The sequence below is a fragment of the Brachionichthys hirsutus genome, chromosome 6 (assembly GCF_040956055.1).
Source record: "Brachionichthys hirsutus isolate HB-005 chromosome 6, CSIRO-AGI_Bhir_v1, whole genome shotgun sequence".
In the NCBI taxonomy this organism is placed as follows: Eukaryota; Metazoa; Chordata; class Actinopteri; order Lophiiformes; family Brachionichthyidae; genus Brachionichthys; species Brachionichthys hirsutus.
The window spans coordinates 14,140,237-14,155,346 of NC_090902.1; the positions used below are offsets into that span (position 1 = coordinate 14,140,237).

A 15,110-nucleotide genomic window follows, 5' to 3' on the forward strand; every position below is an offset into this window, starting at 1 on the left:
TTTTAGGTGTTTGTGTCTCGATGCTGAGAAGTCATCAATCAATCTGTCAACAGATTACTGACACACGTAAAGACGATTGAAACCCCCCACCCCCATCAAGCTGTACACTACAACATGGTAATACACCAAACTGTACACTACAACGTGCTAGTACACACTTGGTCATGCAGTGGCAGTAATATGAGCCCCAGCGTTTAGCCCAGGCATGGGCAAACCACGGCCCGGGGGCCATATACGGCCCATTGGGCGTTTTAATCCGGCCCGCTGAACTTGTCCAAATTATATTATTAAATTACATTTTATTCTAATTAAAGCTCATTCATTTGACCTTTTCCCTGTAATGCTGCCTGTAAAAGGCCAAATCCTTTCATGTAACGTCTTTTACATGTCATTTATATTCGCTCACACAAACACTCCATCCATCTGTTCCTGGCCTCGCCCCTCTGTCACATTTTAGAACCCATAGTGGCCCGCGGGTCAAAAGGTTTTCCCACCCCTGGGTTAACCTGCCTGACTGGATTCCTTCCTGCTGCTCCCTGAGACGTGAAGACACGGCAACCTTTGATGTGTGAGATCAACAGATCCAGATCCAGATGTGCTTATTTTCCTTTGACTTTGAGGAGACATTAAAAACAACAACAACAACAACAAACATCCTCGTCTTAGATCGCTGCTGTAGTTCAGGTCACCTTTCCTGTCCCAGACCTGGGGACTCTGTGCCATGATCACGCCATGCAAACACAGTGGTGACATGGTGAGCTAGACGCACGCGCGCGCACACACACACACACACACACACACACACACACACACACACTGAGCGCTAGCAGCAGCAGCTTCAGCATCAACTGTCATTCTGTTTGAAAACACACACACACCAGTGGTCAGAAAGCACAACGGTGATGTTTTCAAAGGCCATTTGAATAATGAATGCAAAATGCATGAGATGCAAAAGCAGGGCTGGGCACAAAATACACAGTAACGTGTACATCTGAGGACAGAAAATACAATGTCTGTGTATTTTGTTTCTGCAAATACCCTCATTAGAAACTCAACGTATTCAAAGCCAGAGAAGCCCGCTCATGCCGGCGTTGGACCACAGGACAGTTCCTGAAAACCGCCACCAGAGGGCAGTAAACTACATGCGTCGGGATTGGGAGGTTTGTCTTTAGAATAATGTAAGAAGCAATAATCACACACACACACACACACACACACACACACACACACACACACACACATATTATGACGATGAAGAGCACGTGATCATCCATCCCGAATAACCCGACATACCTGGAAACACTTTGATGTTCTGATTATTACTGTTTGCAAAAACTTCCTAAATTAACTTCCTGACTTTTATAACTCAAACTCGACATGACAAAGAGACTTCGATATAATAAGCAGGCCTTTGTACACGTGACCGATATTAATAAGGTTGTCTTCCCGGTGGATCCCACCAAACACCAGCTCTTCATCATCATCATCATCATCATCATCATCAGCCTCCTCCTCCTCGGCCAGGAGAAAAGGCCCCGGAACGCTCCTTCCTCCTACCTGAGCTCGGCTGCAGATCGGGAGCTCCTTGTCGGCCTCCCGCTGCTCCTCCCGCCGCTTTTCTTCGGTTGACACCGCCCTGCGAGGAGAGACGCTCCGCCCCTCCGCCAAGCCACGCCCCCTTCACCTCCCGCCCAGCAGCAGCAGGTGACCGACCGACTGCTGCCGATTGATTGATTGATTGATTTTTAAATATGAAAGCCAAAGCCGATAAGACAAAGATTTAAACGTACAAGAAGGAACTGCGAGAAGACGTGCAACTTATAAACGCTCATAAAGAATCAACGTCTCGTTTCCATTTATCTTCATTCACGCACACGTAACCATGTGCAGTAGATACCATATACTGTACACAGATACGTACCCCCCCCCCCCCCCCGGAGCACACACACGTATCCATGTGCAGTAGATACCATATACTGTACACAGATACGTACCCCCCCCCCCCCCCCGGAGCACACACACGTATCCATGTGCAGTAGATACCATATACTGTACACAGATACGTACCCCCCCCCCCCCCCCCCCCGGAGCACACACACACACACATACACTAATACTTCTGATGAACACCCCCCCCGCCCCACAAAAGCCCACAAGGCACCCTCCCATTCCCCTCCTAGCTGAATCAGCACCAAAAGGTTCTGGATCGTTCCTGTTATCATTCTGCTGCTGCTACCAGTCTCTGCAAGCAGGAATTCTTCCTCCATCCCTCCCCCTCTCATTCCTCCTCTTCTCTACCTTTTCCTCACATCCCCCCCCCCCCCCCCTCTCCTATCTCAGTGTCTGTGTCAACGTGCTGAATCTTGTCTGTGGGATTTCCACAGAGGGCCTTGACTTTTGCGTTTGTGTTTGTTCTGCACAAACAACCCTCTCATTGTTTCAGCTTGTATCATCCTGATTCATCACATCTGGAGTTAACTTGGTACAACAATTTACATTAAGTATAAAGTAAATACAATCAGGAATAGAAAGTAAATACATGCAGGAATATAAAGTAGATACAATCAGGAATATAAAGTAAATAAGTCCAGAAATAAGACAATTTCAACACTAAGATACAATATTCTATTCAGACACACTTTATTGAAATACAAACAATGAAACTTTTAACGTCACGTAGAAAATCAAATGTCCGAAAGTCCCCTGCGTGCTAAAGGGTTAGCAGCGAGCAGTTTCCAGCACTTCCTCCTCGGTACAGAGCGAGGAGTGAATCTCACACCTCTGTTATTTAGGCACCGACTCCGTCACCACCGTGCTTCAGCCTGAGCTCGTACCCGAAGCCGAAGCTGACGTGACCATGAGAAGCTCAGGTGATCAGCGGACCCCCCCCCCCCCCCCATTCACCCTAATAAAAGCACAGAGGTTTAAAATCTCTGCTCTGGAAACATTGTCTAAGAAGCTACTAGAGGTGTTTTCTGAGGCTAAAAGGTTCCTGGTAGAGTTTTGATAATGTGGCGGCAAAAATAGTGTCAGATCATCAAGAGAGAGGAACAGTCGACCTCTGCCAGGGTGGAGACCTTCACGAGCGTCGCTCTCCTCTTCCTTCATCACCATGGCTCTTTTTATTTTGGTCATTCGTCCCACTACGTCAAGTCGTCCATTCTTTTCCTTCCCTCTCCTGCTCCTCCTCTTCTTTCAGTAAGCGTCTTTCATGAGAAGACCGTTTCTGGAGTACTTTGGAGTTTATTTTAACCTTCGTGGTCACAAACGTGCGGGAGACGCATGAAAACGCATTGGAGGATGTTCCATCACATCCTGTGATTGTGAACAGGTTTGACCTCTGCCCTGACCTCTACGCTGCTGTACGTTCACCCTGAACACAGGATTGAGAGAGATTGTGATGCGTTTGCCTTTCATTCATTCTGACTTTATAACCCTGGTCACGCCACGAGTCCGTACTTCTCTTGGTCGTTCCTCTTTTTCTGCCCCCCAAAACTGGAATGAGCTGCAAAATTTCTATCCAATTTAATTGTATTTATATAGCGCCAGATCACAACAGAAAGTCAAAAAGGGATTCCGCCTCAGACAGATCATCCAATTTTAGCGTTCCTACGTGCATTTGGTCCTGCGCGCTTTCACACCCCATACAATACGAACCAGAGTTCACTTGCAAGCAAACCGAGAGCCACATTTTTGGGCTGACCAGAGTTTGCCTGTTTGATCCGCACCAGAGTTCGGACGAGCTTTCACACCTGCCCAAACGAAGCGGGCTATCCGAGGAAATGAACTCTGGTCCGTTTAAAGCGGAACAAACAGCGACAGCGCGAAAAGGACATAACTTTGTGGTCGTATGTCATCATCATTAAAATTGGCCCAAACGACAGGAAGAATGCTCTTCTTCAGAATATTAATATTCTCCTCGATCAATATTATTTTGAGGAAACAAAAGATGGACTTAATGACCCCTCTTAAATGCTCCCCACACCATCACGGACCCCCCACCGGCTCCGTGTCGAAGAAGTCCTTTTATTATTGTCTGCATGGTGCCAATAGTGTTCATCGCCCTCAGGACTATCCAAATTGAACTTTTTCTTGTCACTTAATATTATTTTTGACCCGTTTCTACTATATTTGATAACATTTTCCACCCCAAAGTCAATTCGATCACTTTTTCTAGTAATATGTGGTTTCAACAAAGCTGATTCAACCAGAATGATTTAGAAACCCGTTTATTGTTTGAGGGTGTATTTCGAGACCCGTTTGCTGGTGTGAACGGCCGAGCTTGCGACCAATATCGCGATTCGTTTTGATGTTCCAACTCATCCATCACACCTTCTTCCTTTCTGACAACACGATCTCGTGTACCATTGACTGTTGTATATAAACATGTGAGACAGGAACAAGGAAGCCCCCCCCCCCCCCCCCACCCGCTCTGGAAACGCGCGGTCGAGCCCAAAAGGTGACTCTACCAGGAAGCGAGTGGCTCCAGGCAGGTCCTCTGGCCACACCCATCTTAGAACACGCCCCCGCCCCGTTCGCCACGGCGCACATTCCCTTATATGGCTGTGCTAACCGCTCGACTGATGATTGGTTGGAGAACACGTGTTTTTGTGTGATAGAAACACCTGTACAGGCTTGCGCGCGCGCACACACACACACACACACACACACACACACACACACACCCCATTTGCAGAAAGACCTTGGGGGGGGGGGGCTCTGAGTTCCCTGAAGAGGGAGGAACTGCGGCCTCTAGCTGCCAAACACAAAACCAAGCGGTTGGAACGGCTTGAGTTTTATTTCTGTGGCCTACATTTTCACGACACAACAAAACAAGCGCACCCTCTCCAGTTTGGCAGATCTCTACGTCCGTCGGTGGACATTCACCGGCGTCTCCGCCAGGCCGGCTGACTCCAGGTCAGATAACACGGCTCTGTGTGGGACAGAAAAAAACCCACAACGGTATCAGGATGGTTAAAACACGATAGCCGATACGTGACAGCAGCTTCTCGGAGAACCTTAATATCCGAAGCGCTAATCTAAAGCCAGGCGCCACTCCCTCATTTATGCGGTTTTATTTAGCTTTCAAAAGTCTTCATTTATTCAGAATTCAAGCAAATTCAATGGCATCAATATTTCTCTCGTCCTTTGTGAGGATCCTGCAACGCTCGACTGCGGCCGGCGAAAACTCCAGAGGGCTCGAGAAGCCACACCCACATTCACCTCGACGTGGGGAAAAGATCATTTCTTGCCATTTCTTGGGTGAGGTTTCTGTTAAAACGGTCGAGGCTCGGGTTTCATCCGACGGATGACGCGGTCGAAAACCTTCTAGATTTACGCCGCCGTCAGACGACCTTTGACCAAAGTGACCTTTGCTCTGCACCGCCTCTATAAACGTCCTTAGATTAATGCACCGGTATGTGTAAATAATACTCGTTTTGCAGCATCCCCGTCCTCTGCTATTAGCAGGACAAACGGAAACCCGCTTCCTCACCGTTGCTCCTCGGTGAGCTGGAACTGGGCCAGCGTGAACTTGGCCAGTCTGGACGTTGCAGACAGGCTGAAGGCGGCCGAGAGCTGAACCAGCTCCACGGCTCTCTCGGCTGAGCCCCCCCCGCCGCGACACACCGTCAGACATTCCTCCATTAGGTCTTCTCTGGAGCAATTTAAAACAGAAAGACGGTCCCGAGCTGTGAGAGGAACAGACTCGCCCGCTTCCACCCCCGCCACCTTGCAATAACCCCACTCCCCGCAGTGACCCCTGGAGTGCAATGTGTGTACAGTTGTGTGTTTCCACGGCTAAAGTCAGCAGGTATTTCCCTCGTTGTGTCGCTGGTTTGGGCAGAGACTCACCGAGGGACTCTATTTCTGGATTTGAAGAGCGGCAGCATGTCCCTGCAGAGGGAGGCAAAGCGGCCGGGTGCATTTCAGCGGAGCAAACGTGGCGTTAAAAAACAGACGCGGACACACGACGGCCTCTCTCACCAGGCCTGCTGGGTCTTGTCGGCTCGCAGCAGCAGGGCGGTGACGTTCGACAGAGCGGTGCTGCTCAACACCAAACCCAGTCGCTCCTTGTTTTCCTCGAACGCCCTCTGCACCTCCAGAGCGCACTCGCCAAAGGACCTCTGAACCTAAACACGAACATGCGGCGTTCGTGTGGCTGTTTCCACAGAGAGAAAGGCTGACCCCCCCCCACTGACCTCAGGGCTGTGTCTGTCTCTGCTCATCAGGGACAGCAGCTCCTCCATCAGACTGGCATTAGTATCGTAACGCAGGCAGCGTATGTCTGGAGAACAGGCAGAGCGCAGCAAGGTCAAAAACAAACGGCGACATTCAATCTGAAGTGGATCCGTTCAGATTAGAATTAAGAAAACAATCCGTGCCGCTGATGGAATACTGGAAATACACATGAGATAAAGTACACACACACACTATGGTCGAGGCATAGAGCAGCCAAATGTTTAACTTAAGACTAGCGTTCATGAAGCGACCTTTGACGTGAGGAAATGGCCGAGCTCTTGGGTTCGAGGCGTTTCAGTCCTGCGCTCTGTGAAACTGACCGTTCCATATGGCGGGCAGCAGGTCCAGGCGGCTGTCCGTGTCCAGGGCCTGCAGCAGGTTGCCCAACTCCACGTGGCTCGGGTAGTACAGCTGGAAACACAGGGCAACTGCTAAACTACAGCTCAACAGCACCTCACTTCCACTTAAACCCATTCACGATGACGATCAGATTCATTCAGAGAACTCGAAAGAGCCAAACATGGACGCCGCCCCTGATTTATCGCTCTCCGTGCCGACCCGAGGGCTGATTTCATGCTTTTGTGCGTTCCGTACACTCTGGGACGTTGTCTTGGTGACAAACCCGTTTTGTTTCCTCCCGTTTCTGCGCGGGACTCTGGTTAGCGGGTTTTAGTTTTGTTTACGTTCAGCTCGACGCCGCATCATAACCACGGGTGAAGGAAGAGACCAGATCTGCGCGGACCAGACTCGCTGCAGCTCCGGTCCAGCCCTGACGGGGGCGCAGGGAATGTCTCCACGCCCCCCCCCCCGTGCCGTCTTGGGTCAGACGGAAAAGGGCTGGTGATCACAAACGGGTCTGTGCTTCTGAGCTGACGAAGGACATACGGTTAACTGAATATAGCCGCAGTAAAAGCAGCTGATCGTAGCTTAATCAGGGGGGGGGGTCGGCACGGTGGCGTAGCGGTTAGCGCCGTCGGCCCACAGGAAGGCATCCAAAAAGGCTTCGCCTTCCGAGCAGAGCCGGAGTGAAGCGTCACTGACCGAGGGATAGTGCCGCCTGTACCACGCCAGCACCGCGTCGACGGGCTCCAGCATGCACAGCAGGCTGAAGAAGTTCCCGCTGCAGTGGAGAGAAGGCGAAATCAGCAGGAGACAAACGCGGAACTTCATCTCCAGAGGCCACATGAAGCTGAACTTCCTCTGATATTAGTGTCACCTTGCATGGGGGTAGAAATAAAACGGCTCCTCCCAGGCCTGGATTACAGGAGACGCCAGAGACACGCTCGAGCTTTTACTTACTAGAACACTTTCTGCTGGTAGGGATTTCCCAGAAGCCTCCAGTTCTCCCCGAACTCCACCACGCTCTGGACCTTATAAGCCAACTCCATATCTTTATAAGCGACACACTGTTAAAAATAAAACATCCGATCACAAAAAGGAGAGTGACGCCAGGTTGATCCGGGTCGCTGATCTGGATTCAGCTGAACCGATGTGAAAATCAGACTCACGATTTTCACTGCAGTCATGAAGAAATAAACTGCAAAGAAAGACAACGAGAGAACAAGGTCAGCGGGGGAACCCACAGGGTCCGCACAAAACGGATTTCCTCCCGTCGTTCCCGATCATCGGGAATCGCCTGCACCTCTACAAACGCAGATGATCAACCTTTTTTATGAAGTAAATGCAATAATTTGGTGCATTATGTAATAAACCACCAAACTGACATCTACGCTGCATTCACACAAATGGAAGTGGAGTAAAGTTTCTTGTATTCTATATTTATTTTTGTGTTTTTTCTGCTTTCTAATAACATATGTGTCTAACATATTCCAGGTGTGTGTGTGTGTCTGCTGACATTACAGTGCACTGATAATGTTTGTGTCTAACGTGTGTTTAGTGCACTTTTCTGTTTCTGAACTTTCAAACACTCTGCATTATTATAACACACTGTAACATTTGAATACGTTTTGACCAATGAAACATGTTACTAGTTATTATAACAAGTTCTCAGCTTTGAGTCATGAGATAATCCTTAAAGTCAATGCTGTTCTAACATTTTGATGTTTTTCTCAAATTAACACATCAATTTTGGTTTATTTATTACATAATGCACCAAATTATTACATTTTCTTAAAAAAAAAAACTTTAACATCTGCACTTGGTAATAACGGTGCAACATGTAACAAGTTATTACGCGATGCGCCGTTACTACGCGATGCGCCGTTACTACGCGATGCGCCGTTACTGCACAATGCGCCGTTACTACGCGATGCGCCGTTACTACGCGATGCGCCGTTACTACGCGATGCGCCGTTACTACGCGATGCGCCGTTACTACGCGATGCGCCGTTACTACGCAATGCGCCGTTACTACGCAATGCGCCGTTACTACGCGATGCGCCGTTACTACGCGATGCGCCGTTACTACGCAATGCGCCGTTACTACGCAATGCGCCGTTACTACGCAATGCGCCGTTACTACGCAATGCGCCGTTACCACGCAATGCGCCGTTACCGCGCAATGCGCCGTTACTACTCGATGCGCCGTTACTACGCGATGCGCCGTTACTACGCGATGCGCCGTTACTACGCAATGCGCCGTTACTACGCGATGCGCCGTTAGTACGCGATGCGCCGTTAGTACGCAATGCGCCGTTATTACGCGATGCGCCGTTATTACACGATGCGCCGTTATTACACGATGCGGTGTTAGAGGGTGATATATAAAGGTCGTCGACGACTTGCAGCCGGTTCCGAGGGATCGTCGTAAATGTTAAATTACCTTGAGAATATTATCATAAAGTATATTATGCCGAGTCATGATTCTGTAGATGAGGAGTAGGAGACGGTTTCCTCTCGCAGAAACTGTCGTACACTCGATTCGCTCGCTCGCTTTCCGGTTTCATCTCGGCAGAAAAATAAACCAAAAGCAGACGAGCGCGGCCGTAAAGCCGACGCCCCCCTGCACCGCGCTTCCTTTCATTCCTTTCATCCTAACAGACTTCGCTTCCTCTGCTTCGTTAGGATCATTACCGGTGTGTCACACCAGTCAACAAATAATAAATAAAAAGAATCATTGAAACACATCAGCAATCAACTCATTCACCAAATCGTACCATCGTCAGGGCCCTGGCAGGTGAGGCGCTGTCCTTCCAGCAGTGACATCATTTCCTGTAGGAGGACTGTGACGAACCGATTGCTTTCATGGACGTGTTCTGAGAGGACACAAACACAAGTCGCTAGGACCGTCGTCGTGTGGCAGCCGGCGCCGCACCGTTCCACACAGGGTTACCTCGCTTGTTAAAGATTTGCAGGATGTAGTAGTAAGACGTCAGGCTGGGAGCTGGAAACAAAACAAACAAAGGAAACAGCATCAGACCACAGGGGGCGCCACCGCAGCGGCGTGCGCGTGAATGTGTGCGTGCAGCCCACCTATTCCCAAAGCCTTCATCTCGTTCAGCGTCTCCAGGGAGGTCGGCTTGCCGTAAACGCCGCAGTGCCTGAGAGAACCGAGGACGCTGTTGAAGGTCTGCAGGTTGGGCTGAACTTCCTGTTTGCTCATCTGCGTCAGCAGCTCCTGCAGACGGCAACGGCGTAAACGATGCGGCCGTGTCGTCCTCGGCTTCTTTGTGACAGACGCTCCGTGACACGTCTTACCAGGAGGAAGTCCCGTCTCTCCATCGAATTCTGTCTCAGGTGAAAAGCTGCCGAGAGGAGAGCGTTGAAGATGTGGAGGTCGGCTGGACACAGGAAGCAGAAGGTCGAGGGTCGAACTGGGACTTGATGGAGGGAATCTCCAAATACAACAGAACATGATTGTAAATTCCGGACTATAAGCCGTGACTTTTTTCACATGCTATGAACCTTGCGGCTTATATACCGGTGCGGCTTATATATGGATTTTTCCCGTTTTCACTAAACCGATAAAATTGCCGAACGGGTCAAGTGACACAACGTAACCTTTTAGTTTACAGTTCAGGTTAAATCGACTTAAACAACCAAGACAGTCAGACTGTAAGACAAGTCTAGCTTTTCTCGTTTCCTGAAATCACTATGAATCGTACCCTGAGCAAGTTTTTTTTGCTACTTGATGTGATGTTAGTCAATAAACAATTTTTTTTACTGTTTACCATAATTTTTTGATTTTTGTGACAAGCCGTGTTTCGATAAAGCCTTTGTAAAGATAATTTATTCAATATACCGGTAAACACCTGCAGCTTATGTATGTATAAAATGGTTTTTCCTCTACAAATGTACTGGGTGCGGCTTATATTCAGGTGCGCTTTATAGTCCAGAATTTACGGTAATCTGCTCGTCACGGAAGAGCGAGCGAACGCGACAAGAAGATGGGCGACGCCCACAAACGACCTGCGCTCGGCTTTATTCTCATTCTAGCTCGGCGTTGAGCAAAAAGACTGAAAATAATAAAGTTAGAACTGATAGAAGAGGATATTTAATATCGTGCTGCTGTCGTCATGACAACCGCAGCACCAGCTGATGAGAGACTCACGGGCCAGTCGGGCGTTCAGCATGTCGGCGTAGCAGCTGAAGGCCTTCGCGTACGCGCCATGCTGGGCAGAGACAGACAAACGGAGACGCTTGAATCATCACGGCAGCGTCTCCTGATGCAGGCCATGATGAAGATGAAGATGACGATGATGACGATGATGACGATGATGTCATGTCCCCACCATCACCATGCCTCTGATCAGAGCCGAGTAGCAGCGCGCGTCTCTCTCCGGCAGCAGGTGGAAGATCCGCTCGGCGTTGTTGTTCTCTTTCCACGTGGAATTCGTGCGCTTCGACAGCAAGACATTCCATTTCTTTTTCTTCACCTTCTTGTCAGACTCCTCCTGGAAAACGCAGAGAAATACAGAAGGAAGCACACGAAATACACAAATACGTGGGCTTCCCGTTCCGCGTCAGGACCGCTCACCACAAAGTCTTCCAACTCGGGCTCTCCTTCCCGGTCGGGGTCTCGGTCACAGTGCAGGCAGATGAGGTCGAGCAGGTCGTGGGTCGTCTCCATGGAGACTGCTGTACCTGGAAGGGTTTCAGTGAGGAGGATGTAGAAGGGTCAGGAACTGTCCAGGAACAGAGATTGAGTATTTGTCCGCGTACTCGCCGACTTGCAGGAGTTGATCATGCAGGTCGACGGCGGCGGAGACCTTCCTCAAGCTGATTCGCTCCTTCAGCGCCTCCTCGGTCACCTCCTCCAGGTGCAGCGGCACGGCCTCCGGCATCAGACACTGCACAAAGACGCACGCACGCCGTCACGCTACAGGAGACCCGTCCGTGTCGCCGCCGGCCCCCCTGCATGCCGACCCATCGTCTTTCTTACTGGGATGTGTGGCTCAGCAAAGTCTTTGGTGAACAACTTGGGATTGCAGCTGATGAAATATTTGGCTGCAGATGTGCCCGACTGGTGAGTGAGAGTGTATGTCATCTGCAGAGAGAGAGAGAGAGGGAGAGAGAAAGGGGGAGAGACGGGGGAGAGAGAGAGAGAGAGGGGAGAGGGAGCGAGAGAGAGAGGGGGGGGGGAGAGGGAGAGAGAGAGAGAGAGGGAGGGAGAGAGAGGGAGGGGGAGAGACGGGAGAGAGAGAGAGAGAGGGAGGGAGGGAGGGGGAGAGGGAGAGGGTTGAGAGAGGGGGGAGAGAGAGAGGGAGAGAGGCACACATCAGTTACAAACATTGCCGTTGAACACAGTGTATTAACTACTACTACTACTATACTACTAGTACTACTACTACTATACTACTACTACTCCTGTACTTTCTTCTTCTCCCATGAGGGGTCGCCACAGCAACCCAACCGTCTCCACTTCACCCTGTCCTTTGCATCGTCCTCCCTCACTACGTCCATGTCTCTCCTCCTGGGTCGTCCTCTAGTCCTGCTCCCTGCAGCTCCATCCTCGGCGTCCTTCTACTCTTTACCTCTGTCGGCACCAGAACACTTCTCCTACATTCTCCTCGTATCTTCTTCCCCTCCATGATTGTTTTAACCCGTTCTTCTTCGGCCTTCCCATCCTCTTCATCGCCTTTCTAACTTCACCTTCGCTAATCGTCGTCACTTCCTGCTCCACGGCAGGTTCCTCTGCTCCCCTTTGTTCTCTCTCATTTTCCTCATTCCATCTTCCTGCACACTACTGGCCTCTGTCAACACCTTCATCTCTACTCTTCATCACTCTAACACGCTGAACATCCTTCCTGTCTCCCTCTTTACTATCTAACCTTCACACAGGCCACCATATGCCCTCTGTTTGACCTTTGACCTCTACCTTTGCCTCGCGTCTCGTTAAAAGCACCCTCACTGTTCCTCCCGTCTGCACCAGCACTGCTTTACGTCGTTCACATCGTTTGACTACATTTCATGAGTTCTTCGTGGAATTTTGATCCTTGGTGCAAAAACAAAAATAAAACTCAAAAGCTTTTAGTTACTTGCAAAACAAAGTAGAAATATCTGTAGAAATTCCCTCATCACGGCCGGCGTGAGCCTGAGCGCAGATACATACGGACTCGGCGAAGGTCTGGGGACTGAGGTAAGGGTCGTCCTGGAACCGGTGGGGGAAAGCAGTCAAATCCTGGGGGGGAGATAAAAGGTGTGAACCACACGGACAGACAGATGGACGGCGGCCCGGCGGCGGGGGCGGGGCCAGGGCGACGCGGAGCAGCTCTCACCCTGCTGACAGTGGAAGCCAGAGCCTCCAGCACTGCCTCCTTGCTCCTGTGTCACAGGAAGCGACACAAAATCAGTGACCTGCAAGCAAACCTCGACGCAGCCGCCCGAATCCAACCGAAACTCAGTTTGTATTTAGTGCATTTTATTTTGTGTATTTGCGAGTCTTTCTGGAGCAACGACCGCTACGCACACGTACCAAGTTTTCCTCCTGGGTACGACAATCGTCTCGGAAGTCTCTGCAATGACATTGTGAAACATAAAATATATTGTGATTATATATTTGTGACACGACAGTTCGTTACTGGCAGCGGGTGAACTCTCTAGTGGGAAAAGACTCGCCGATATCTAGAAGCTTTGGGTTAGCTAGATGTCGTCGTTACACATGTAGAAGTACGAGGTAGAGAAATGCAGTTTAGCGACCAACCAGAAGTTTCATTGGAAGTTAAAAGGATTTACATTTGCTGCTATGAACATTCTATAGAGCTAGACACAAGAGTAAATGGGTTTCTATGGATGGATATGGATAAAACGTACAGACTGTGTAGACAGATACACGGATTAAATTAGAATACACACTAGAAAATTACTCAGAGCGCGCAGACCTCCCCCAAGCAGCTCGTTCCCCTCCTAACCGGATCCACACCGTCCACATGGTGATCTGGATCAGCACCAAAAGGTTCTAGATTGTTCTTGGTATCTTTATAGACCAACCATGAAAAGTCAAAGTGGATCAGAGTTGATTGTGGAATCCGTAAATAGGTTTTAATGTTTAATATTCTGGATCAGACCAAGAGGAAATCTTTCATGATATTTCAGGGACCCCTTCATGACTGGGATGTTTGATGAGGGAATTAAATGCATATTTTACGAGATATTATTTTTTGAAAAAGCCTCCATTATGAGTAAATGGGAAAATGCTGATGTTTTTTTTGTATCGAGACAGGTATCCGGATCGCTCTAAAACATTTGATGGGATCTAAATTAGACTGAGACCCATCTTCAGGTTATTTTTCCATCAAGATCCATCCAGCAGTTTTTCCGTAATCCTGCTAGACACGACGTGTACCCCTACGAGAACCGCGACGTTACCCGCTATTTCAACGTGATCCAGGATCCAGAATCTCCTCTGGATCGTCAATTTAGCCACCGTCTGTAACTAATAATGATAATAATAATACACATAAGATGCAGGTTGATAACAGATTATAGATTCTATAAACATGCTACACATAAAGTGCTTTTTTACATCGCGTGCTGCACAAATCCAATTGCTTGTCTATTGGATTAATAAAATGATAAACTGACAGAGTTTATATATTTATAATAGTCACTCTTCCGACCTCTCAAGCTGTATCTGTAATGTGAGCTAGCGTGCTCCCTTTTGTGTTGTTGTTGGTCAATAATCAATAACTACCTTTATACGCTTCCTCAATTTGCTGCCTCGGAGCTGGAGTCCATCCGAAGCGCCTGGAAAACAAAAACGTAGATTCACCTTTTCAGTTTCGGCCGACATTTCGAGGTGGAACATCTTTGGTTCCATCTTTCAGGGCAAATGCGGCCATGGTGACAAACATTACACAGTAGCAGCTAAAGATGAGGTCAGAATGAGGCACAGGGGGAACATGGAGGACGGCTGCGGACAGGAAGTGCTATTCTATAACAGCAGGTGAAGATAAATTCCCTCTAAATGATTAACAGCAAAAACTAATGTGCTTCAGTGTTAAATCAGCATTTGAGGCAGCGGCGACATGAAGACGTGACCTAATGTCAAATGATGCTAACTGCTCATTTAGCACCCGAAGCTTTAAGGCAATAAAAACTCCCGGGGGATGAAACCCGGTTTAAAATACAGACGGGAAACTCTCCGTACCTATTTATCCATAAGTGCTCGAAGTTATTGACCCAAAAGCGACAGTTTCTCTGAGCGGAATGCCCTACGCGCAACCTGAGCGCCGCCATGTTGTTACAAAGTGAAGGCTTCTGGGAGGAACATACCATGTGAGCTTACGTAGGGGGGTGGGGGGGAGGATTAACAGTTTGTAAATTGAATAAATACCACATGTTATCTATCGAAATAAAATTATCTCAATTCTAACATTTATTCTGATATTAAAAAAAGTCTCAGTTAGTGTCAGCGGTTTGCGTGTAGCCTCTTCTCTTCGTCTCCACCCCCCCTGTCGGGTGAGCTCGGT

At 48.9% G+C, this 15,110-nt stretch overlaps 1 protein-coding gene and 1 long non-coding RNA gene across 2 annotated transcripts in view; both read right to left on the reverse strand.

Moving 5' to 3' along the window:
- Positions 1-15,110, reverse strand: part of LOC137894895 (uncharacterized) — a 118,736-nt gene that overhangs the window by 20,072 nt on the left and 83,554 nt on the right. The gene's annotated exons all lie outside the window — the stretch shown is intronic.
- ptcd3 (pentatricopeptide repeat domain 3) lies at positions 4,789-14,877 on the reverse strand. The gene is made up of 23 exons (XM_068740527.1): positions 14,789-14,877; positions 14,333-14,385; positions 13,115-13,154; positions 12,918-12,963; positions 12,752-12,820; positions 11,582-11,686; positions 11,366-11,489; positions 11,177-11,283; positions 10,932-11,093; positions 10,751-10,811; positions 9,898-9,980; positions 9,673-9,817; positions 9,533-9,583; positions 9,357-9,455; positions 7,749-7,777; positions 7,540-7,646; positions 7,282-7,360; positions 6,561-6,651; positions 6,201-6,286; positions 5,986-6,131; positions 5,854-5,895; positions 5,495-5,656; positions 4,789-4,933 (listed from the first exon to the last, which is right to left on the reverse strand). The coding sequence occupies exons 1-23, from the start codon at positions 14,875-14,877 to the stop codon at positions 4,864-4,866; spliced, it is 2,046 nt and encodes a 681-aa protein (XP_068596628.1). The 3' UTR covers positions 4,789-4,863.

Coding starts and splice junctions, on each gene's coding strand:
- ptcd3 (XM_068740527.1), bottom strand. CDS start 14,877: ATGGCGGCGCTCAGGTTGCGCGTAGGGCATTCCGCTCAGAGAAACTGT. Junction 7,647..7,748: donor TCATGACTGCAGTGAAAATC/GTGAGTCTGATT, acceptor TATTTTTAACAG/TGTGTCGCTTATAAAGATAT. Junction 6,652..7,281: donor ACAGGCGGCACTATCCCTCG/GTCAGTGACGCT, acceptor CTGTGTTTCCAG/CTGTACTACCCGAGCCACGT.